The sequence below is a fragment of the Schistocerca cancellata genome, chromosome 4 (genome assembly GCF_023864275.1).
Source record: "Schistocerca cancellata isolate TAMUIC-IGC-003103 chromosome 4, iqSchCanc2.1, whole genome shotgun sequence".
NCBI lineage: Eukaryota > Metazoa > Arthropoda > Insecta > Orthoptera > Acrididae > Schistocerca > Schistocerca cancellata.
The window spans coordinates 555,153,613-555,179,181 of record NC_064629.1 but is presented as its reverse complement, the minus strand read 5'-3'; the positions used below and the strand labels follow the sequence as shown (position 1 = coordinate 555,179,181).

The 25,569-nt window shown below is 43.6% G+C and overlaps 1 protein-coding gene across 1 annotated transcript in view; it reads right to left on the bottom strand.

Annotated features, from left to right (window-relative positions):
* The window catches only part of LOC126185064 (regucalcin-like), a 124,318-nt gene that overhangs the window by 870 nt on the left and 97,879 nt on the right, over window positions 1-25,569 (bottom strand). Inside the window, exons 4-5 of the mRNA XM_049927820.1 lie at window positions 12,366-12,578; window positions 12,176-12,288 (exon numbers count right to left, since the gene is read on the bottom strand). Coding sequence (XP_049783777.1) covers window positions 12,176-12,288; window positions 12,366-12,578 — 326 coding nt within the window. The remainder of the gene's footprint in view (window positions 1-12,175; window positions 12,289-12,365; window positions 12,579-25,569) is intronic.

Below are 25,569 nucleotides of genomic sequence, written 5' to 3'. Positions count from 1 at the left end.
GGGTTGTAGCCTATCCCCAATGTTATTCAATCTGTATATTGAGCAAGCAGTAAAGGAAACAAAAGAAAAGTTCGGAGTAGGTATTAAAATCCATGGAGAAGAAATAAAAACTTTGAGGTTCGCTGATGACATTGTAATTCTGTTAGAGACAGCAAAGGACTTGGAAGAGCAGTTGAATGGAATGGACAGTGGCTTGAAAGGAGGATATAAGATGAACATCAACAAAAGCAAAACAAGGATAATGGAATGTAGTCGAATTAAGTCGGGTGATGCTGAGGGAATTAGATTAGGAAATGAGACACTTAAAGTAGTAAAGGAGTTTTGCTATTTGGGGAGCAAAATAACTGATGATGTCCGAAGTAGAGAGGATGTAAAATGTAGACTGGCAATGGCAAGGAAAGCGTTTCTGAAGAAGAGAAATTTATTAACATCGAGTATAGATTTAAATGTCAGGAAGTCGTTTCTGAAAGTATTTGTATGGAGTATAGCCATGTATGGAAGTGAAACATGGACGATAAATAGTTTGGACAAGAAGAAAATTGAAGCTTTCGAAATGTGGTGCTACAGAAGAATGCTGAAGATTAGATGGGTAGATCACATAACTAATGAGGAGGTATTGAATAGAATTGGGGAGAAGAGAAGCTTGTGGCACAACTTGACTAGAAGCAGGGATCGGTTGGTAGGACATGTTCTGAGACATCGAAGGATCACCAATTTAGTACTGGAGGGCAGCGTGGAGGGTAAAAATCGAAGAGGGAGACCAAGAGATGAATACACTAAGCAGATTCTGAAGGATGTAGGTTGCAGTAGGCATTGGGAGATGAAGAAGCTTGCACAGGATAGAGTAGCATGGAGAGCTGCATCAAACCAGTCTCAGGACTGAAGACCACCACCACAACAACAACAACAACAGTTATTCTACAGCATCTGAGCAGCAGTACCTAGACACTAATTAGGGTGTGTCCACCATTCATCTTTATGACGGCTTTAACTCAGCTGGGAACATTTTAAACTGGGTGTCTGAATGTAGATGGAGAAAACTAAAGAGCCGAAACCAAACAGGGTTGTGATGTTGGACTTGGGGTCTGTAGCGAAGTCGACGTTTTAACTCAACCCAAAGGTTTGCCACTGGGTTCAGGTCGGAATATCGGCAGAACAGTCCAATACGGAAATGTTGTTGTCCACAGACCATTTCCTTGCAGATGATGCTTTAGGACAGGGTGCACTGTCGTGCTGGTACAAACAATCATCGTCTCCAAACTGTTCCTCTACTTTTGTTGTTGTGGCCTTTAGTCCGAAGACTGGTTCAATGCATCTCTTCATTCTACTCAACCCTGTAAATATATATTGGATAAAGCATCGGTCGGAAATACTGGAATCCTTTATTTTACTGATCGATTTCGGTCACTGTGTAACCATCTTCAGTGCAGATTAGTCGAAACTTGTAGAGCCATATTGTAATGGCACAACATATTCTGTGAGGTGCAACATGTGCTGCGATTATTACTTTCTACAAATATCTTCATTTTTACTGCATACAATAATTTTTAAATTTACAGAAGAGACTATTTTGTAACCATAGCAGTTGCTGATCCAACGTACTGTTGTAGATAAGTTCACTGTACATTGGATCGCGAACTGCTAAGATGACAAGATAGGTTCTTCGGTCAATTTAAAAATTATTGTATGCAGTAAAAGATATGTGTTGGAAGTAATCATTACAGTACATGCTTCAGCTCATAGAAAATATTGTGCTATTATGATATTGGTCTACAAGGTTCGAATAATTTGCACTGAAGATGGTCACACAGTCATCGAAATCGATCTGTAAAATAAAGGATTTCAATATTTACAACTGATGCTGCCATTTATAAAAAATATATTGACAATAATACGGTCGTGGTGCACACGGTTCACAATGGGATTAGGCATCAAGCCTCTTCATCCCCAAATAACTACCGTAGCCTACACCTTTCTAAATCTGCTTACTGTATTTATATCTTGGTCTCCCTCTATGATTTTTAACCCCCCCCCCCCCCCACTTTCCTCCATACTAAATGGGTGATCTCCTGATGTCCCAGAATGTGTCCTATCAACTGATCCCTCCCTTTAGCCAAGTTGTGCAACAAATTTCTTGTCTTTCTAGTTCTGTTCAGTACCACCTATTTACCCGATCTACCCATCTAATCTTCAGCATAATTAGCATTCTTCTGTAGCACCACATTTCAAAAGCCAGTAATCACTTCTTGTCTAAATTGCTTATTGTCCATGTTTCACTCCCATGCGAAGCTACAAATGCTGTCAGAAAAGACTTCTTTAACACTTAATCTTTATTAGATGGTTATGAATTCTTCTTGAGAAATGCTTTTGTTGCCATTGCCAGTCTACATTTTATATTCTCTCTACAGCAATCATCAGTTCTGCTTCCTAGAAATATCCTGCAAGCGCTCCATGAGGCCATCTCGCCCAGAGGACGATAAATTGATACGACCCTACTGCCCGCCAATCTGACTGGGCTGCTCATCTTTTCAAGGGGCCGCACTTAGAGCTTAGCATGCCGCTCACGGCTCAACAGACACCTCAAATTAAATATCCTGCAAACGCTCCACCAGGCCATCCCTCTCAGAGGACGCTAAATTAATACGACGCCACTGCCTGCTGATCTGACTGGCCTGCGCATCTTTTCAAGTGGCCGCACTCAGAGCTTAGCGTGCCACTCACGGCTCAACAGACACCTCAAATTAAATATCCTGCAAGCGCTCCACCAGACCATTTCGCTCAGAGGATGCTAAATTAATACGACGCCACTGCCCTCCAATCTGACTAGCCTGTGTATCTTTCCAAGTGGCTGCACTCAGAATTTAGCACGCCGCTCATGGCTCAACAGAATCCTCCAATTTAATATGCTCCACCAGGCCATTTCACTCAGAGGACGCTAAATTAATACGACGCCACTGCCCGCCGATCTGACTGGCCTGCTCATCTTTTCGAGTGGCTGCACTCAGAGCTTAGCGTGCCGCTCACGGCTCAACAGACACCTGACATTTAACATTCTGCAAGCGCTCCACCAGGCCATTTCGCTCAGAGGACGCTAAATTAATATGACGCCACTGCCCGCCGAACTGCTGGCCTCCACATCTTTTCAAGTGGCCACACTCAGAGCTTAGCGTGCCACTCACGGCTCAACAGACACCTCAAATTTAACATCCAGCAAGCATTCCACCAGACCACTTCGCTCAAAGGACGCTAAATTAATACGATGCCACTGCCTGCTGATCTGACTGGCCTGCTCATCTTTTCAAGTGGCCACACTCAGAGCTTAGTGTGCCGCTCACGGCTCAACAGACACCGCACATTTAATATCCTGCAAGCGCTCCACCAGGCCATTTCGCTAAGAGGACGCTAAATTAATACGACGCCACTGCCCACCAATCTGACTGGCCTGCGTATCTTTCCAAGTGGCCGCACTCAGAATTTAGCGTGCCGCTCATGGCTCAACAGAATGCTCTAATTTAATATGCTGCAAGCGCTCCACCAGGCCATTTCACTCAGAGGACGCTAAATTAATACGACGCCACTGCCCGCTGATCTGACTCGCATGCGCATCTTTGCAAGTGGCCGCACTCAGAATTTAGCGTGCCGCTCACGACTCAACAGCCACCTCAAATTTAATATCCTGCTAGGATTCAACCAGACCACTTCGCCCAAAGGTAGCTAAATTAATGCGACGCCACTGCACGCTGTTCTGAATGGCCTGCTCATCTTTTGAAGTGACCGCACTCAGAGTGTAGTGTGCCGCTCATGGCTCAACAGACACCTCAAATTTAATATCCTGCAAGCGCTCCACTAGGCCATTTCGCTCAGAGGACACTAAATTAATACAACCCACTGCCCGCCGATCTGACTGGCCTGCGCATATTTTCAAGTGGCCGCACTCAGAGCTTAGCGTGCCGCTCACGGCTCAACAGAATCCTCTAATTTAATACGCTGCAAGTGCTCCACAAGGCCATCTTGCTCAGAGGATGCTACATTGATACGACCCCACTGCCCGCCGATGTGACTGGCCTGCTCATCTTTTCAAGTGGCTGCACTCAGAGCTTAGCATGCTGATCACGGCTCAACAGACACCTCAAATTTTATATCCTGCAAGCTCTCCACCATGCCATTTCGCTCAGAGGATGCTAAATTGATACGACGACACTGCCCGCCGATCTGAGTGGCCAGCGCATATTTTCAAGTGACCGCACTCAGAGCTTCGCCCCGGATGCAGGGCATCTACAGACCTATCACCATTAGTATCGAACGCTGGCGCGACGATACATTGAGGTAGCACGATGTTGCTAAACGTTACTAATGTTCACAGACAATTTTAGTGTTTCAGCATTAATGACTATTTGTTTCTATGAAGAATACTACTCTCATTTATACAGTGAGGTGACAAACGTCAAAGGATAGTGATATTCACATGCTTGTAGTATCGTGTATTCAAGGTGTAAAAGGGCAGTGCACTGGCAGAGCTGTCATTTGCACTCAGGCGATTCATGTGAGAAGATTCCTAGGTAATTACGGGCGCACGACGGGAACTGATGGACTTTGAATGCGGAATGGTAATCGGAGCTAGACGCATGGGTCATTCTATTTCGGAAATCGTTAGTGAATTCAATATTCCGAGATCCACAGTGTCAAGAGTGTGCCGAGAACACCACAGTTCAAACATTATTACATATCACCGCGGACAGTGCAGTGGCCGACGGCCTTCACTTAACGACCGAGAGCAGCGGTGTCTGCGTAGAGTCTTCAGTGCTGAAAGACAAGTAGCATTGCGCGAAATATCCGCAGAAATCCATGTGGAACGTACGACATACGGATCTATTAGGACAGCGCGTCGAAATTTGGTGTTATTGGGCTATGGCAGCAGACGACGTACGCGAGTGCCTTTGCTAATAGCACGACATTGCCTGCGCTCGTGGCCGTATCGGTTGGACCCTAGACGACTGGAAAACCGTGGTCTGTTCAGATAAGTTCCGATATCAGTTGGTGAGGGCTGACAGTAGGGTTTTGTCAACAAATCAGTGTGCAAGATGGTAGTGGCTCCATAATGGTGTGAGCTGTGTTCACATGGGATGGACTGGGTCCTCTGGTCAACTGAACCGATCATTGACTGGAAATGGTTATGTTCGACTACAGGAGATTGCAGCCGTTCAACAAAGCAATTTTTATGGATGACAATGGGCCACGTACCCAGCCAAAATTGTTCTCGGTTGTTTTGAAGAACATTCTGGACAATTCGAGTAAATGATGTGGCCACCCAGATCGGCCGACATGAATTCCATAGAACATTTGTAGGACATAATCGAGAGGTCAGTTCGTGCACAAAATCCTGCACTGGCAACACTATCACAATTTTTGACGGCTATAGAGTCAGCGTGGCTCAATATTTCTGCATGGAACTTCCAACGACTTTGAGTCCACGCCACGTCAAGTTGCTGCACTACGCCAGGAAAAAGGAGGTCCGACATGATATAAAGAAGTATGCCATGACTTTTATCATCTCAGTGTAATAATGCAACAGTGTATTTTACGTCTATGGTTCTGTAGATGAATCCATAACTACGAACATAATTTCCCCAACTGACAACTGGTTTCATATTGTAGCACTGGTTCCGAGTTCTACCCAAAAGCTCCAAGAGCCTAATGTCCACGTACCATTATAATGTACATTGTCATAATTGGGTCTGCATACACCTACTTAAGCTACGTTTTTTAAGTATAACAGAGATTTAAACATTCCAATATTTTCTTAAGCAGCGGCTTATTCAACTGCCAAACCATAGAGGAGGTTGCTCCCACTGAGAGCTTGAGCAGGATGTACACTATCTGATCATATGTATCCACAAATCTATTAATGGACATTAGTATGGGGTGTGTCCAAGCTTCGCATTTGTGATGGCTTGAACTCTGCTGGGGACAGCTTACATGAGGTGGCTGTGGAGGAAGGACAGTCCAATCTTCCTCAAGAGTGGACACCAAAGGAGGTAGTGATGTTAGAGGATGGGGTCTGGACCAACTAAACGTTTAAACTCATCCCAGAAGTATTCCTCGGGGTTCAGGTCTGGACTATGGGCACGCGAGTCCATTTCCACGACTATTTTTGTCAACAAACCATTGCCTCACAGATGCTGCTTTACCATAGGGTGCATGGTCATGCTGATACAATCAATCATAGTCTCCTATTCCTCCATTTTACGAAATACAAAATGCTGTAAAATGTATTCATATCCTTCCACATTTATCGTTTTCTTATGCGCTATAAGCGGTCCACACTCAGTCCACGAAAAACACCCACTTACCGTAAGATCATCTCCGTTGTAATTCACTGTTGGCCTTCCACATGACGCCAAGTAATGTTGTCCAGGCATTCGGCAAACCCTAACCCTTCCATCGGATTGCCACTGGGTACAACGTCATCATCATGTCAAAAAAATTACTTTTTTCCAGCTATCCACTGTCCAGTGGTGTCGCTTTTTACGCCACTTCAAGCGTCGCTTAGCATTGATTACAGAAATGTGAGGGTTATGAGGTTCTGCTCAGCCACTGTACCCCATTAATTTTAACTTTCTACGCACAGTCACTGTGCTAGCTAGCCTTTTGATAGCACTTTGGAACTCACGAGTGATGCCGTCAGCTGATTTCATACAATTTTTTAAATCCTTCCTCCGCAGTTCTCGACGGTTCCTGTACATGAGGTGTTGGTTTAGCTGTGGTTGTTCCTTGGCGTTTTCACATCACAACTACATCAACAACAGTTGACAGCTTTAGAAGCAGCTTTAGAATGGTTGAAATGTCCCTGATGGACTTGTTACTCAGGTAATATCCAATGACTCGTTCATACTCGCTGTCACTGAGCTCACGTGGCCAACCCAGTCCGCCGTTACTGCTTCTCTACTGACAACACAGTACTCCACGCCTCCTTATGACCGAGCGAGGTGGCGCAGTGGTTAACACACTGGACTCGCATACGGGAGGACGACGGTTCAATCCCGCGTCTGGCCATCCTGATTTAGGTTTTCCGTGATTTCCCTAAATCGCTCCAGGCAAATGCTGGGATGGTTCCTTTGAAAGGGCACGGCCGGCTTCCTTCCCCGTCCTTTTCTAATCCAGTGAGACCGATGACCTCGCAGTTTGGTCTCTTCCCCTAAACAAACCAACCAACCAAGCCTCCTTATGCAGGGTGTTGATTTTAAATGAAGACATTGAAATATCTCGAAAACTACACACCGGGTCAAAGAAAGTTGTAATTCCAATTGGACTGTCTCGGAGGTGGACACCCAACCATACTACACGCATCCAGTCACCCCATCCCGAGCGTTGGTGGCAGGGGGTAATTTTGAAATCTTCAATGGGACCCGCGTTTTAGTTGCGGGTTTTGATTCTGCGGCAAAATCTACATACGTTTTGTCTGAAGCATTATCTTCGTTTCGCCACAGATGGCGCTGTAATCGGAGGAATAGGAATGGGTACACAGTCGTAATTTAGGACATGCTACCCAATGGCCCTTGAATATTCAATAGCACGTGGGATCCTACCTCCACGCTGCGAGGGTAGGACTGGCCAGTATTTCATAATTTCTAACTGGAAACCCCATTCACAACGTTATATTCCTCCGACATACCGAACAGGAGACTACTCAACGCGCCACCCCACGTGTAGCGAAGTACGACGCAAAAGGCAGCACATTACGACCGGAGCTCACATATCGTGCAGACGCAGAACATAGCGGCTCTAAACATTGCAATACTTGGCCAGTGCCGGCCGAAGTGGCCGTGCGGTTCTAGGCGCTGCAGTCTGGAACCGTGAGACCGCTACGGTCGCAGGTTCAAATCCTGCCTCTGGCATGGATGTGTGTGATGTCCTTAGGTTAGTTAGGTTTAACTAGTTCTAAGTTCTAGGGGACTAATGACCTCAGAAGTTGAGTCCCATAGTGCTCAGGGCCATTTGAACCATTTTTTGAACTTGGCCAGTGTTTATTGCCTGCACACCTAAGTATCATTTGTAGAACAGACTTGGAAGTGCATGATGAACGTTGCAACCACAGACGAAAAATTGAAATGATCCTGATTTATGAAAAATTTAGGAGAACTGCTGATGCTGCTGTAACCTTGTATGCCGAGCGTTTTCCAGAGAAAGCTCGCCCTCGTTCGTTCTTTTACTAGGTTGTGAACGCTTTTATATCTGATGGCAGCGCACAGAGCGACAAAAAGAAACGAAGCAAACGTTTTACAGGAGAAGCTAATGTAACAACTGCACTAGCGGCAGCGCACCACAACAAACGGATAAGCGCCCTGCAATAACACCGCGGTTCCGGTATATCCGTAGGTAGCATTGTTACGACATTGCGTCGTCGTACGTATCACCCACACCACGTGTCTCTACATCAAGAACTTCACGGCATCGCTTTCCACAGCCGGACGGTGTTTGTGAATGGGCACGTCAACAAATGCAACGACCTCCACGTTCTTTGCCGAGGTACTATTTTCTGACGAGTCTACATTCACAAATCATGGTAGCGTAAGCGGCATAACACGCGTTACTAGAGCGTAACTCCAATGGTTACAGAAAGTTAACCATCATAGTTTTTGGTCGACTAACGCATGGTGTGGCATCATGCGGAACAAACTCATTGGTCCGTATTTTATCGACGGCACGTTGAATAGACGCAAATATTGAATGTTTTTGGAACAGGAACTACCGGTACTCCTGCGTGACATTGCCCTGGACGTTCGACAACGTATGTGGTTTCAGCATGACGGTCACCCAGCGCATTACGCAACTGAAACACGGGAGGTATTAGACAGTGGTTCCATTCGTCGGTGGATCGGCAGAGGTGGCCTATTAATTGGTCCGCGACATCACCGGAATTGATGTCGTCGGATTTCTTTCTGTGGGGATATTTAAAAGATAAGGCGTACCAGCATGTGCCAACAGGCCGTGAAGACATGGTCGAACGCTTCACAAACGCCATTGTTGACATTCCCGCAGATGTGCTTCTGTTCTGTGTATAGTCATTTGAAAAGCGAATCAGGAAGTGTATTGAAGTTGGCGGTATTTCGTATGAACACTTACTACAATAGGAAAAGAAGAGTAATGTTCGCTTTGAGCCACGGCAACTGTGGCACGTCGAGTAGTCTCCTGCTCAATATATCGGATGTCGGTTGGTCGGTTGATTTGGGGGAGGGGACCAAACAGCGAGGTCATGGGTCCCATCGGATTGTGTCAAGGATGGGCAAGGAAATCGGCCGTGTCCTATCAAAGAAACCATCCCGGAATTTGCCTGAAACGATTTAGGGAAATCACGGAAAACCTAAATCAGGATGGTCGAATGTGGGTTTGAACCGTCGTCCTCCCGAATGCGATTCCAGTGTGCTAACCACTGCACCTCACTCGGTACATGTCGGAGGAATGCAACTTTGCGAATGGGGTTTCCAGTTAGTTAGAAGTAATCAAATACTGGCCTGTCGTAGCCTCGCAGCATGGAGGTGGGGTCCCACGTGCCATTAGATATCGAAGGGCCACTGAGTAGCACGCCGTAAATTACGACTGTGTACTCATTTCCGTTCCTCCAATTACAGTGCCATCTGCGGTGAAACTAAGAAAATGCTTCAAGCAAAATGTATGTAGATTTTGCCGTGGAATCGTAATCTGCAACAAAAACAGGGGTTGCCATTGAAGATTTCAAAGTTGCCCCCTGCCACCCAAGCACTGGGTGGGTCGAATGTGGCATCGTATGTCCTCCTCCGAGACAAACTTATTGGAATTATAGCTTTTTTTAACCTGCTGTATAGGTTTCGAAATACACTCCTGGAAATGGAAAAAAGAACACATTGACACCGGTGTGTCAGACCCACCATACTTGCTCCGGACACTGCGAGAGGGCTGTACAAGCAATGATCACACGCACGGCATGACATACGGAGCTCCATCGCAGTCTTTAACACTGGTAGCATGCCGCGACAGCGTGGACGTGAACCGTATGTGCAGTTGACGGACTTTGAGCGAGGGCGTATAGTGGGCATGCGGGAGGCCGGGTGGACGTACCGCCGAATTGCTCAACACGTGGGGCGTGAGGTCTCCACAGTACATCGATGTTGTCGCCAGTGGTCGGCGGAAGGTGCACGTGCCCGTCGACCTGGGACCGGACCGCAGCGACGCACGGATGCACGCCAAGACCGTAGGATCCTACGCAGTGCCGTAGGGGACCGCACCGCCACTTCCCAGCAAATTAGGGACACTGTTGCTCCTGGGGTATCGGCGAGGACCATTCGCAACCGTCTCCATGAAGCTGGGCTACGGTCCCGCACACCGTTAGGCCGTCTTCCGCTCACGCCCCAACATCGTGCAGCCCGCCTCCAGTGGTGTCGCGACAGGCGTGAATGGAGGGACGAATGGAGACGTGTCGTCTTCAGCGATGAGAGTCGCTTCTGCCTTGGTGCCAATGATGGTCGTATGCGTGTTTGGCGCCATGCAGGTGAGCGCCACAATCAGGACTGCATACGACCGAGGCACACAGGGCCAACACCCGGCATCATGGTGTGGGGAGCCATCTCCTACACTGGCCGTACACCACTGGTGATCGTCGAGGGGACACTGAATAGTGCACGGTACATCCAAACCGTCATCGAACCCATCTTTCTACCATTCCTAGACCGGCAAGGGAATTTGCTGTTCCAACAGGACAATGCACGTCCGCATGTATCCCGTGCCACCCAACGTGCTCTAGAAGGTGTAAGTCAACTACCCTGGCCAGCAAGATCTCCGGATCTGTCCCCTATTGAGCATGTTTGGGACTGGATGAAGCGTCGTCTCACGCGGTCTGCACGTCCAGCACGAACGCTGGTCCAACTGAGGCGCCAGGTGGAAATGGCATGGCAAGCCGTTCCACAGGACTACATCCAGCATCTCTACGATCGTCTCCATGGGAGAATAGCAGCCTGCATTGCTGCGAAAGGTGGATATGCACTGTACTAGTGCCGACATTGTGCATGCTCTGTTGCCTGTGTCTATGTGCCTGTGGTTCTGTCAGTGTGATCATGTGATGTATCTGACCCCAGGAATGTGTCAATAAAGTTTCCCCTTCCTGGGACAATGAATTCACGGTGTTCTTATTTCAATTTCCAGGAGTGTATTTCAATGTATTCACTTAAAATGAACACCCTGTATATAGACGGGTCCGGCCCTGGTGACATTTGATGGTAAATTTCCCACTACATAGGGTGTCCAGATATTTTTGATAAGACAGTGTACTCCATACCACATGGTGGTTACAGCACGTCGGTGGTGTGAAGAGTTGGTCGCTGCGTAAGACACATAGATCACATAGAGGATGATCCGCAGTAACGGTGCCAAACAGTCATTATTTAAAGAATAAAAATCAGTAATAATAAGTCATGCTACGTAGAAAACATAAAGAGAAGTCAGTCATTAGCCATTATTATTGTGGCATTATTACAATGCAGTAGATTTCAAGGTTTTGCTAAATTGATGTCGAGAGTAAAGTCGCCATAGAATATACGAGAAGGTACGAAATCGTGTGAATTACATAGTAGGCTTTATAGCGCGCCAAAATGCATCGGTCGGCGTTTAGACTTTATGCAGCCGCTCTCCTATCAGGGGAGACACTTTGTCAGTTTGCAGCATGAGTGCAACACCGACTCGTACATCATTAGAACGAACTTTTACGCGGAGTAGTTAGAAAACTGTCGAAATGCTTACTGACGAATCTAACCTGCTTGCCTCCCTCAATGAAAATCATTTGCCCATGTTATGTGTACGGAACCAAGGTCGCTATTCATAGGCGATGCGTCTGCTGCTATATAGCAATATTCGGTCTGGTGTCATAGGTATGTAGCACCACGGACGAATCACAATCAACAGTGTCACATGTTCTCACTCCATGGCAAACTGCGGAGAGATTTAGAATTTGACGCATGACATCGGCTCGAAGTCTGGAAATCAGGAACTTCACGCCATCACGTCTTTTCGCTTGTCAGTCAAATATTAGAGGTGACAATTTATTTCACCACAACATGCGTTCGAGTCTAGAGCCATCGCATAAAAGTTTGTTGGCGACCTCGACTACGGCAGTGAGTCTCTGCCCTAAGAGAAATGAAAATATTACCTGTTTGCCACCATAGCAGGCCACCCACAGTTTTCCGTCTGTATCAATAGTTTGGCCGTCTGGGAATCCTTCCACGCCCTGTTCTTCAAAGTTGAAAACCGTCCTTCTGTTGCCTGCAAAAGAAACGCTTCCGTCAGCACAAATATTCAATTTTAGAGGAATACAGTTAGGAGAACCATACGTTGCTTACCTATTTCAGCCTTGGTGACATCAAAGTCGAAAGCATCTATTTTTCTAGTGGGAGAATCTATATAGTACATGGTTTTGTTGTCCAGGCTCCATGCAATGCCGTTTGACACGCTGACTTTTGGTAAATGCGTCTTAGCGCTTCGGTCCTTGGAAATACTGAAAAATATTCCCCTGTCTACAATGACCTGTTTATTTATTATCGGTGCCATTGTCCCTGAAACGAAAGTAACGAGCAATTTTAAATCTCTGTTGGCATACAGCTTTTAATCTTTGGAGGTGCCTATATACTGTACAGTCTCATTCTGAAGTCATGGAGCAGGAATGAGAAATGATATGGAAACAAAGAAAAATTTCATTTTTTAAACATATATTAAAAATATTATATATGGTGTAGAAAAATTCACTCAGTCGAAATTCACAGCACGATTTCTTGAAATCGAGCAATAAAAAGCTTCCAATAAAATTTCGTCCTTATCGCATTTTCGACAGAAATTGTCGTCAAAGAAGAGGAATTTGGCAACATGGTACTCACATGTAAGTAAAGTATCTACTTTCAGTGTAGTGTGAATTGGGTTCGAATGTATTAGATCATCTATTTGACGGGTTTGGCATGTCTGTTCTAGTCCACCGGTTCACCTCATCCTTGGTCTTCCCGAAATTCTTTTGCATATTGGTGTGGTGCTTACGGGTGAAGGCAGAACCAAGCAGAACAGAAGCTGAGACAGACCAGAAACCATAGAGAAATTTAATGCGTAGTGCGAGAGGACAATGTGAACGCTAAAAAGGTAAAATAAGTCCCATATGCGATGATTTTACTCTCATTTCTGTATTAGTATTAAGTAACGACACATGTTTAGCACAGGACTTTGTGTACTAAACCTATAACAACAACCTTCTGTACAGCCAGATAAGCTAAGAGTAGCAAATAATTACAAATACAGTGTTATTCAAAATGATCTAGACACTTTCAAGTGATGGTATAAAATGTTTGTATTGAGGTAAGGCACTTTATGATTATGTACACTCTTTGACATAAAACTCGACCGGCGGCCGGCCGCTGCAGAGGCTAAATCCGCGCCGATCGCGACATGGGACAAATAAACTGGCCAACTCGCTAATTCTCTAAGTCCGGCTATCTGCACAATCCGGCAACACTGTAGGCTGCGGCACTTCCTGGAGGACGTCTTGTCCCATATAAGAGAAGCCATAAACTGTTTACCCCCGTGGTATAGCGGTACCGTGCGTTGTTTCTGTCTACAATGTCTGTGCATCGAAACTAGCTGGCGCAAAAAAATTTATAGCCTCTTCCAGCTGAATGCTGAAGACGTGAATGTAATGATATGCAGATTCAATCTATTTCACTTTCTAGCACACCGATAACAAACTTTTATCCAGTAGGCATTTTGCGGCAGATTTCTTGCAGAGTGTCCTCCTCTGGACGCCGCATGCGGCAAAACTCCGGGATCCATTTGCTGGCTACCGGCAGCGGCCGTGGCGACAGTAGCGGCGCTGCACTCCCCCGTTCTTTATCGAAAGCGCCTGCTACCGCTCATCGCTTTTGATAATTTAAAACGCTTTATTATTATTAACTGTTGCTCCATAGAAAATTTCTACGGTTTCTATTCTCGCTCGAAAGCAACAGAGACTGACGCCCTGATTAGTAGATGGGTACTGTATTACATTAATCGGCAAGAGCTGAGTATGGCCCGAAATTAATTTTATAGACTTAGACGGAATTAAACCACCTCACTACATTCGATGAATTTATAAATGCTTCATACCTCTTTCTTTTCCTTTCAAAATCAATTATTTGTGCAACCTTTGGCCAATATTCGGATGTTTTCGTCAAGCCAGAGTGAGCGTCTGTGGTGTAAAGTGTATTATAGTTTTTGTTTCATTCCTTATGGTAAGTCTATACGATAAACTGTGTGAATACCTTCCAATGCATGCTCTGTAGCAGTGCACATTTGGAGTTCCATGTATGGATTCATGAAGTATTTAACGTTGATCGGAAGTGATAGTTAAGGTCATCAGATTTAAACCAGAAAAAGTTACCGATTTTGAGGTTTCATATAATGGAAAGTAAATGCTAACGCCGGTGTCAGTAAACGTCTACAGTTAAATGCTATTGCAAAATTTAGAAGAGAGGAACTATATTTATCAACATGTTCACTTCATAAACAACCTCTTGACATGTTAGACCAATATGACGAATAAAGCTCAAATTCGAATCGCTGACAGTAGGTTTGATTCTTTTCAGAAACTATTTTACAGTGAAGCACCTTGGCATTTGCAAAGCAGACATCCATGATATTAACATAATTTTCTAAGTCGAAATTGCAAGAAGATTTATGTGTTAAGGCATTCTTCAGATTTAGCAGTTTGCAACTCCATTACTTAAAATGGAAAATAAAACGTTGTGTTCAGCGGCCTTCACCGAGATTGGAACCGACATTTCATATAGCACCAGCATCGCAACGCATAATGGAATCGCTGAGCTAACGACGCACTGGCGACTACAGGGGCCTATAGGCATTGCGATATTGCCTGAGCCTCAAAACGCAACATTAAACACACGAACAGGTGTTACTTATGTGAAGAATGCCGTTGTTGGAGTCCAGAAATTAAATATACTTTCTACGTGTCTCATCTTACTGTGGATTATATCGTATGAGTCTTCGATGTGAAAAACGAATTCCAAGTGAATTTAGCGACGTAATGCCGGGCTACACCCGGAAGTAAATGCACTCTCACAGTGTTGACAAATACTTGCTACTATGCTGCCAATTCTCAGCTCTCTTACGAGACAGCTCTTCAGCGAAATGCTTGTCGTGATTGTCCGATACGGTTCTTCAGAGGGGAGAAGCGCGCGCACGTTTGGTTTTTATGCGGCGTTCTCCCCTGATAGTGTCTGACGTCGCCTTGTGGGCTATGTATACATTTGAGGCATTCAATTATCATTAATCCAGAATGAATTAAGTTTCAGCTTCCGGCGTGGAAGAAGGCTGTTGACGCCGACATTATATCATTACAACGCAGGGAAAGCAAAACGGATGATTCAGTGTTTCTCATTCAGCATAAAGCATGTGAGATAATTTTCCGTAACGTTCATAATCATCTCAAAACACAAACGAAGTAAAAATACATCGAAAGCTTATTTTAATTGAATATAATGTAAGATATCAAACACTTTGCACGTCGATGTCGAATGTGTCCACGTGCAATGTTTTGCAGCATACATATAGAATGTCATGATTACCACGAGAATGAAGAAATATGTTAGCCGGCCGCGGTGGCCGTGCGGTTCTAGGCGCTCCAGTCCGGAGCCGCGCTGCTGCTACGGGCGCAGGTTCAAATCCTGCCTCGGGCATGGGTGTGTGTGATGTCCTTAGGTTAGGTAGGTTTAAGTAGTTCTAAGTTCTAGGGGACTGATGACCACAGCAGTTGAGTCCCATAGTGCTCAGAGCCATTTTGAAGAAATATGTTAGTATGTATGGAAGCAAGAAGAGAAGCAATCAACAAATATTCGAGTCCACATGGCATTCATTTCATTTGAGATTAAAGAAGAGGTAAAGCGGGATATTACTTTCGTTAACAAATGGTTCAAATGGCTCTGAGCACTATGGGACTCAACTGCTGTGGTTATAAGTCCCCTAGAACTTAGAACTACTTAAACCTAACTAACCTAAGGACATCACACACATACATGCCCGTGGCAGGATTCGAACCTGCGACCGTAGCGGTCGTGCGGAACCAGACTGTAGCGCCTTTTACCGCTCGGCCACTCCGGCCGGCTTTTCGTTAACACGAAAGATATGCCGCACATATGGACAACGAGGAAGTCTGTGTCTTCATAAGTTTCCTCCTTGAAATGTGTATGCTCTATTATATACTAAGTAGCCTGATAATTTGTTTCCGTGGTGTTATCCTCTTGTTTGGCCCCTAAACGATGAACAGATTCCAAATGTATGTTTCTGCATGAAAGTAGTTGTTCGAACCCTTCCTGACTTATTGTTTGTGTATTTGCTTGGAATTCATGAGGAAGCCCCTGTGCCTCCCCCCCCCCTCCCCCCACCACCACCCCTCGAGGGTTAGGTCTCCAAACTAAACCGTTTTTTATCCACCGGCATAATTTATTCAGACAGCATCAGCACAAAACTATCAAACAAAGCCTTCGTTTAATATCTTGCCTAATGATTGTTGTTTCTTTCTTAATAGTGATCCTTGACAAAGCATTTTAATGAAGTTTATATTTGTGTCTGACAGATAACTGAAAAAATATATTCTTTTATTTTGTCAGTCTTCGTTTCTCCACTGAGTTGTAAGTGGTTCTCTTTATAAAACGCGTAGTAGCGTCACAAGGGCAACTGTCGCAGTGCAGTCGCAGTGGAATCGAGAGAGTAGGGTGCGTGTGGTTGCACTGATTGAGTATGGCAGCTACTCGGCATCAGAACCTAGAGAAAAGTGTGGAGTACCGGCAAGAACAGCTAGACGCTGGTGGAAAGGATAGGGGGCTATATAGGGCGGAAAAGAGGAAGTGGACGGCTCCGTGTGTCTACCGCAGCAGGTGCTCAACGTGTTTTGGCGAATATACGAGCTAGTCCATTCCTCAGTAGCCGTGCCCTGAAAGAGCTATCTCAGTTTCCCGGCAGCGGAAAGACTGTTACGAGGAGACTGAAAGACACAGGATTATATTGTCGGAGAGCTGCTATAAAGCAGCAATTAACCGATTATGAGAGGGCTGACCGCATGGCTTTTTCAGCAGAATATATCGACTTTGACTTGAGTAGAGTAATCTTTTCGGATGATAAAATATTTTCTTCCTGTAGCGACGCCCCTGTTCAAAAGAGACACGAAATTTTCTCCATAAAGTTATCAGTTTATGCTGTTAGTGACTTTACATTTGTAGTAGGCACAAAATAATAAATATCGATTCCCGGCGGGGTCAGGGATTTTCTCTGCCTCGTGATGACTGGGTGTTGTGTGATGTCATTAGGTTAGTTAGGTTTAAGTAGTTCTAAGTTCTAGGGGACTGATGACCATAGATATTAAGTCCCATAGTGCTCAAAGCCATTTGAGCCAATAAATATCAACAGTTCCCTAAATCATGGTTTTAGTAGTTCATCCCTCATCTGACAAATAAATGTGACCCTTGAATTTTTGAATATTTGCGTTAACACACAAATGTTTTTAGCGTTTGGTATACCGCCCACGAGGACAATGCTTCCAGACATTACATTTTCTCTTCTTAGGCTTCTCTCCACAGTTAATTCTTATACGACTCTGCGATTCGTTTCTATCTCCTTCTACCATGTTTTGGTCATATTCCGCTACATTCAGTATCCTGTGACCTGTAGGTGGACCATACTTTATTTTTTCAGATCCCATCTTTCACTTCCAAAGAAAAGAGTACTCCACATCATCTATTTGGCAGTGTGTTTCTATATTTCTATCACTTGTATGTTAACTTCAAAGAATATTATTCGTAAACATAAATGGTTTGCTATCGCTGTTCTTCGCTTCACTTTTGTTAAGCATCTATTTCTCTCTCATTCTTGTCCTAAAGTGCTGTACTTTTAATGCCAGCAGTTTTTATTGCTGTGTTCATATGTTTATTACTTTTTTTCATTGCCATTACCATTTGTTGTTGTTCTCACATTCCTGTGTTACTCTTTTCTCTATTTTCGGATAATACCTGAAAAATGTTGTCGCCGGCCAGGGTGGCCGAGCGGTTCTAGGCGCTACAGTCTGGAACCGCGCGACCTCTACGGTCGCAGGTTCGGATCCTGCCTCCGGCATGGATGTGTGTGATGTCCTTAGGTTAGTTAGGTTGAAGTAGTTCTAAGTTCTAGGGGACTGATGACCTCAGAAGTTGAGTCTCATAGTGCTCAGAGCCATTTGAACCATTTTGCAAAATGTTGTTCATTCTGTTTCTAAATCTGGAACTATTAGGAAATTGTTAACAAATGTGATGCAGCGTATCTTTTCACAATTGAATTTAACTGTTAATGTTTCCTGTTCCGTTGCTTGTATTGCTTCTGTAATATACTGTGTTAAGGAAAGTGGTATTCCATACTTTGCGAGTCGGTAGTATGGACTAAAAGAAGACAACCTGCATATTGTAAGAGCTACACGCACTTCTTCAGTAGAAGAGAAGTGTTTTAAGTAGAACAACAGATGTGTTTCACAGTAGTAAAGGCGGAGAAGTGCTCAGTGCTCTTAAGATATTGATTTCAGACTCATTTCTCTTGTTTAGTGGAAATGTTTGTCTTGTTTCTGTCCATCCTATCAGCTCTCGAAATGTGGATCACTTGTTTTTAATACCCTGTATCCGAAGCATATATGTAGACAAAGGACGTCCATACTCATTTCCAGACTTTATATTCCTATTTTATTCCATTTTTATTTGTTATTGGGCTCTAATGTATTCAAAAATTGGAACCAATCAACTAAGTCCGGGCCAGTTTTTTATAATAGTAAAATTATACCTTCCATTTCGAACCATTCCTATATCAATGAAGGAATTATTTCTTTATCGGTTCATTTCTTCTCTTTTAACTAGCAGCACATACAAACCAGTAACTGATTTAGTTATTCTTATTTTGTTCCCGAATAGGCCTGCCCCAATAAACCGATCTATATTTCCTTTTATTAAAATTGTACGATATTCGTATGTTTCTTGGAGGCATGCTGTACTTTTCACTGTTGAATGCCTTGGCTGATTTTTTCTTTTAAAGTTAAGCATAAGATAAAATATACTTTACTAACATTACAATCGTGATCTATAACATATCCCCCATGGTATACACTCTTTTTCTCCAGGTCACTTCTCGTAACTTAGAATATAATTGCGCAGTAATGTCCACATGTAAAATTAAAATGTGTTCAACGTTTCGTAAGTGTATTTCCTCACCTCCTGGCGTGGGTGAATGGTAACACATCTGTCAAATAGGAGAGTCGAGGTCTGTATCACCTAATCCCAGGTCGTTCGCGCTCGTTTATGCCAGCCACTTTGACATGGGAAGTGAATGATGACGGGGCTAGGAATCGGAGAGTGAACGTACTAGTGACGTAGTTTGTGGTTCCTGTTGTCTCAACCTAAAGCCGGTCACCCTAGTGTGCTTTCTGTCAGGAAATATCGTCCTCGGAAAGTGGACAGGATGGTTTTCTCTTCCTTTGAGATTGTTAGATAGCCGCATCAGCACGTTTCCAAGATAGTACACAGTTGTTCACGAGATTTCTTTCTCGTAAATCTTTTTCTTTATTCCTTCTTTACATTCTATTTTGATATCAGCTGACAACTGCCTGCATTGCCTTGACTAAAAATTATATGACAAAGAAACAAACTGTTTTCATGTTTAATATTCCGTAGGCGCATGCAAATATATGAAATGGGCTACGATTTACAGATTTTATGATCTTAGTCATAACAGCAACGTTGCATACACAAATTGTTCTGGAGCAATGAGCATTACATAAAGTTACGTACTCGTAGTCGGTTTTAGTTCTCAATAATATGAAGGGAAGACTTATTTCACTAACATTCCTGAAATCAGCTGTTTATCTCAACTGTAGGCGTTTACTCCGAGCGCGGGACGCGTTGACACGTGTGAACAGGCGACGTCAGCGGCCACGGTCTCCTTCAGTAAATGCAACACACTGAGCGAACGAGCACGTGTAAAGTCCGTAGAGAATATCTCGCTATAAAACACATTTCTTTCTTCTATAGATCTTTGTCAGTGGAAAGATAGAAAAAAAATTGTATAGTGAAGGCTAGCAATCGTTTTGAATAAGCGAAGCAGATTAGCTTTACAACCATGCAACAGAGTCTAACAGTTCAACAGACTGCTGCACTGTATTGAACAACTTACACCCCACCTCATCATTACCAAAGCATAGGAGGACTGCATATTCTGAAAGAAGTCCTACCTGCGTCTTGTAACTGACGCCTTAAACTATATTCTGATCCCCGTCCCAGCACCCCCCCCCCCCCCCTTGTCAATGTAGGTTTTTGTCAACAGCTATCAGCCTCAGAAAACTCTCATGTCACTGCATATCGATACATCATTGCCTTCCCATGATTTTAATAATTTCGTTTCAATATTCACTCCCATTCTATCCACAATGCATACTATTTACCTTGCTCTCAACCCAATCGTAGACTGTTTAGGATAAGATAAGTGGGAAAATTGGGTTTTCATACATTATACTAAAATAGTAAACTCATCCAGTTGCTCTGATCAATTTCCTAAACACAGCAGGTTGGTTCAATAAAAATCAACAGCTCAAATCGAGCGTCTGATAACAGACACCCGATAACTGACGTAGCAAGATATTCCAGCAATTACATGTGGATAGTAATTGGAACACGTGAGACAATACTGACCTTACGACTTATCTTAGAAGAAAGATTAAGGAAAGGCAAACCTACGTTTCTAGCATTTGTAGACTTAGAGAAAGCTTTTGGCAATGTTGACTGGAATACTCTCTTTCAAAATCTAAAGGTGGCAGGGGTAAAATACAGGGAGCGAAAGGCTATTTACAATTTGTACAGAAATCAGATGGCAGTTATTAAGAGTCGAGGGGCATGAAAGGGAAGCAGTGTTTGGGAAGGGAGTGAGACAGGGTTGTAGTCTCTCCCCGATGTTATTCAATCTGTATATTGAGCAAGCAGTAAAGGAAACAAAAGAAAAGTTCGGAGTAGGTATTAAAATCCAGGGAGAAGAAATAAAAACTTTGAGGTTCGCCGATGACATTGTAATTCTGTCAGACACAGCAAAGGACTTGGAAGAGCAATTGAATGGAATGGACAGTGTCTTGAAAGTGTCTTGAAAGGAGGATATAAGATGAACATCAACAAAAGCAAAACGAGGATAATGGAATGTAGTCGAATTAAGTCGGGTGATGCTGAGGGAATTAGATTAGGAAATGAGACACTTAAAGTAGTAAAGGAGTTTTGCTATTTGGGGAGCAAAATAACTGATGATGGTCGAAGTAGAGAGGATATAAAATGTGGACTGGCAATGGCAAGGAAAGCGTTTCTGAAGAAGAGAAATTTGTTAACATCGAATATAGATTTAAGTGTCAGGAAGTCGTTTCTGAAAGTATTTGTATGGAGTGTAGCCATGTATGGAAGTGAAACATGGACAATAAATAGTGTGGACAAGAAGAGAATAGAAGCTTTCGAAATGTGGTGTTACAGAAGAATGTTGAAGATTAGGTGGGTAGATCACGTAACTAATGAGGAGGTATTGATTAGGATTGGGGAGAAGAGAAGTTTGTGGCACAACTTGACTAGAAGAAGGGTTCGGCTGGTAGGACATGTCCTGAGGCATCAAGGGATCACAAATTCAGCATTTGAGGGCAGCGTGGAGGGTAAAAATCGTAGAGGGAGACCAAGAGATGAATACAGTAAGCAGATTCAGAAGGATGTAGGTTGCAGTAGGTACTGGGAGATGAAGGAGCTTGCACAGGATAGATTAGCATGGAGAGCTGCATCAAACCAGTCTCAGGACTGAAGACCACAACAACAACAGTAATTCCCGTGCGAATAGGCTGATATTTTTCAAGTACAGCGCCTTTGGGCTATCAGGAAGTAAATTCGGAGGAATATGGCAAAATTCAGGGCGCTGCGTTGACGGTCCCCACGCTCGATATGATGAGCCTTCTGCTCTTACTGTTATTTTGTTTCTTTCGTTCTGAGGTGTACCACGAAATAAAGTTCTCATCCGCTAAACGATTTTCGCTTCTATTCGAAAAGCTTCTTGAATAGTCCCGCAGTGAACATTACCTAGAGATGATACTTGTAGTTTTTGAAGCAAAGGCATATGTTTAAGGATAACGAACTGTAGTCGAAGTTAAACCAGATGATACTGAAGGAATTAGGTTATGGCATGCGACAGCGAGAGTGGAAGCCATTGTTTTCTATGTGGGAAGCAAGAAACCTGAGGCCTTCAGTAGTAAAATTTATGTAAAATTCAATAACAAGAAATCCTTTTTGATGGGGTAAGGATGCTAATATCATATATATCTGACGCTCAGGAAACTTTATCTGAAAGTATATGACAGGCTTCCTGCTATTATGTTATGTCGCTTGCTTTCAGTAGACATATAGATAACCCATGGTTGAGCTTTCTCGTCATCCGAATCACATAAATGGGAATAACAGTCAGAGGATTATTAGTAAATTGTAGGCACATGGCCACACCACATTTCTAAAATTTGGAGAGCAGACTCTCTCGCGATAGATTGGATGTGTGGATCCTATCATGAAATATTTAGGCTACGAAAACACGTTCTTCTTGCTGTCAGCGTGGTCCAGACTGCAATGTTGTAGGACCCTGTTGGCATAACAATGATTTGCAGCTGTGGGACTGATTTATCCTGCTAAATTCGCCTGACATTTTCTTGTCATCTGTATGAAATACTGTGAATATTCCCTCTGATGATATCTTATTGAGTTAGTAATATTTTGTGAGTACAAGGTCACTTCATGCAGAATCTATCCCTTGTCTCATCCTTCACGTTGTGAGTTATCAGTTATCTACTGCAACCGCGATTATGGCAATTAGAGAGTTTATGCAGGAATTCCTTGGCACCATAGTTGTAAAGTAGTGACTTTATAAAACGGTAGTTGCCTCCGAAAGCTGTTCCAGGTTTGTTGCAAAAGATATGTCTTATCAATTCCTTTCGGTAAGTTTTAAATCAGGTGCTATCTGTCACATGTAAGTGTGTCCTAGCAAACTCGCAGGAGTTGCCATGATCGTAGACCTCACTAACCTTAAGTCACATCAAAATTACTGATAAAACTACTGAACAGATTCGAAGCATCTATGAGAGTCACGAATTTTACTTTGTTCATCAACTCGGTCTGAAATAAGAGGGCAAAAATTACAGGGACAGTGACCAAGTTTGTTAGTACGCATTATCTATGGTAGATCTGGAGGTAAAAAGGTACGAAGAAGCACAACTGCACTTTTGCGAACTTGTGTTTTATTTTTGCATCAATATTGTTGTGAACCCACCATCTGGTATCAGCGCTTTACATTAGCATGCATGATATCTAATCATTTTGATAGTACACCTGATAATATAGATGAGTAGGACACAAGACAGAATGTAGATAATGTCCGTTTGACTTCAACAGTGTGTAACATTTTACTTTTTTTGGAAAGGACAATCATTTGAGGTTTAGTTAAAATAAGCTTACGCTGCAAGAGAATTCTCTTGTATTTTTCAATGTGTAGTCTGTTGTCGGTTTTAAGGCCTTCAATTACATCGGCAACTTAGTGCAGCTCCACAGAGGGCTGTCTGGAGTGGGGTGGAGATAGCAATGTGAAAGTGGCGAGCTGTCGAAGACGATCTTCATATTATTAGTGTGATTGGGACTTCGTATAATCTTGACGACGTTTCGCACCTTTGCGGTCAGTCACCCAATTTCAGAATTCATGTTGAGTAATCCTGCTAAATTGTCATAATATTGTCTTTTTATATTGATGAGTCATCTGGTTAGTCGTCACGTTCAAGTGCCATCTACAATGCAAATTTAATATTACGATCCTAGAAACTAATCAGCAATATGTTTTGTATTTCATAATCAGAACTATCTACATTAACCGTCATCAGAACAATGACAGGAAGCAGAAAGCAGTAGTACCTTGGTAACTACTTGGGGACCTGTTTGAGTCGTGTTCTAAGGAGAGGGTAGTTGCTGGTTCACATTATATTACATTAGCGAGAAGTAGCGAATTTTCCTTTTTCTCTGCAAGCATCCAGAACTAAATTCAGTAACAAAATGCTAAGTAGATATTTGCATTGTGCCAGCGCAACGATCAACCTATTTTTATAGATTTTTATTTTACAGCTATTCTCGTTCTGCATTGCAATAAACTTCATTCATTACTTGCTTGTTCTTTTTACGATTATTATTGTCATTCTCTCACTCTCAAGAGTTTTCACATCTCTATTTGGTATCGATGCACATGGAGAATGGCTATGAAAGAAGCGAATAATGAATGTTACGTCATGCAAGATACACTCATTTACTTCGGCATCTCGTGATCGACGCTTCAGGAGAAGTGAGATACGTGAACATGTCAATAGGAGGTCAGATACGCTGGCACAGCTCTGCAACTACTCCTGTTGATTTAACAGTGTTACCAGATAAACGCCGGCCGGTGTGGCCGTGCGGTTCTAGGCGCTTCGTCTGGAACCGCGTGACCGCTACGGTCGCAGGTTCGAATCCTGCCTCGGGCATGGATGCGTGTGATGTCCTTAGGTTAGTTAGGTTTAAGTAGTTCTAAGTTCTAGGGAACTGATGACCACAGATGTTAAGTCCCATAGTGCTCAGAGCCTTTTGAACCATTTTTGAACCAGATAAACTGGTGCTGTGAAATCAAAAATGTAGTACAGACTATGCCACAGTAGCAGAGAGCTGCTAATTTCGGACCATGACTGTGGATTACTCTTGGGTCAGCTGCTGGTTAGAGTGTTGCATCTGCAAATGGAATGCTTTGTTTGATGTCCTGTGCTGATGCTGTCTGAATAAATTATGCCGGTGGATAAAAAACGGTTTAGTTTGGAGACCTAACCCTCGAGGGGTGGTGGTGGGGGGAGGGGGGGGGGGGAAGCACAGGGGCTTCCTCATGAATTCCAAGCAAATACACAAAAAATAAGTCAGGAAGGGTTCGAACAACTACTTTCATGCAGAAACATGCATTTGGAATCTGTTCATCGTTTAGGGGCCAAACAAGAGGATAACACCACGGAAACAAATTATCAGGCTACTTAGTATATAATAGAGCATACACATTTCAAGGAGGAAACTTATGAAGACACAGACTTCCTCGTTGTCCATATGTGCGGCATATCTTTCGTGTTAACGGAAGTAATATCCCGCTTTACTTCTTCTTAAATCTCAAATGAAATGAATGCCATGTGGACTCGAATATTTGTTGATTGCTTCTCTTCTTGCTTCCATACATACTAACATATTTCTTCAAAATGGCTCTGAGCACTATGGGACTCAACTGCTGTGGTCATCAGTCCCCTAGAACTTAGAACTACTTAAACCTACCTAACCTAAGGACATCACACACACCCATGCCCGAGGCAGGATTTGAACCTGCGACCGTAGCAGCAGCGCGGCTCCGGACTGGAGCGCCTAGAACCGCACGGCCACCGCGGCCGGCTAACATATTTCTTCA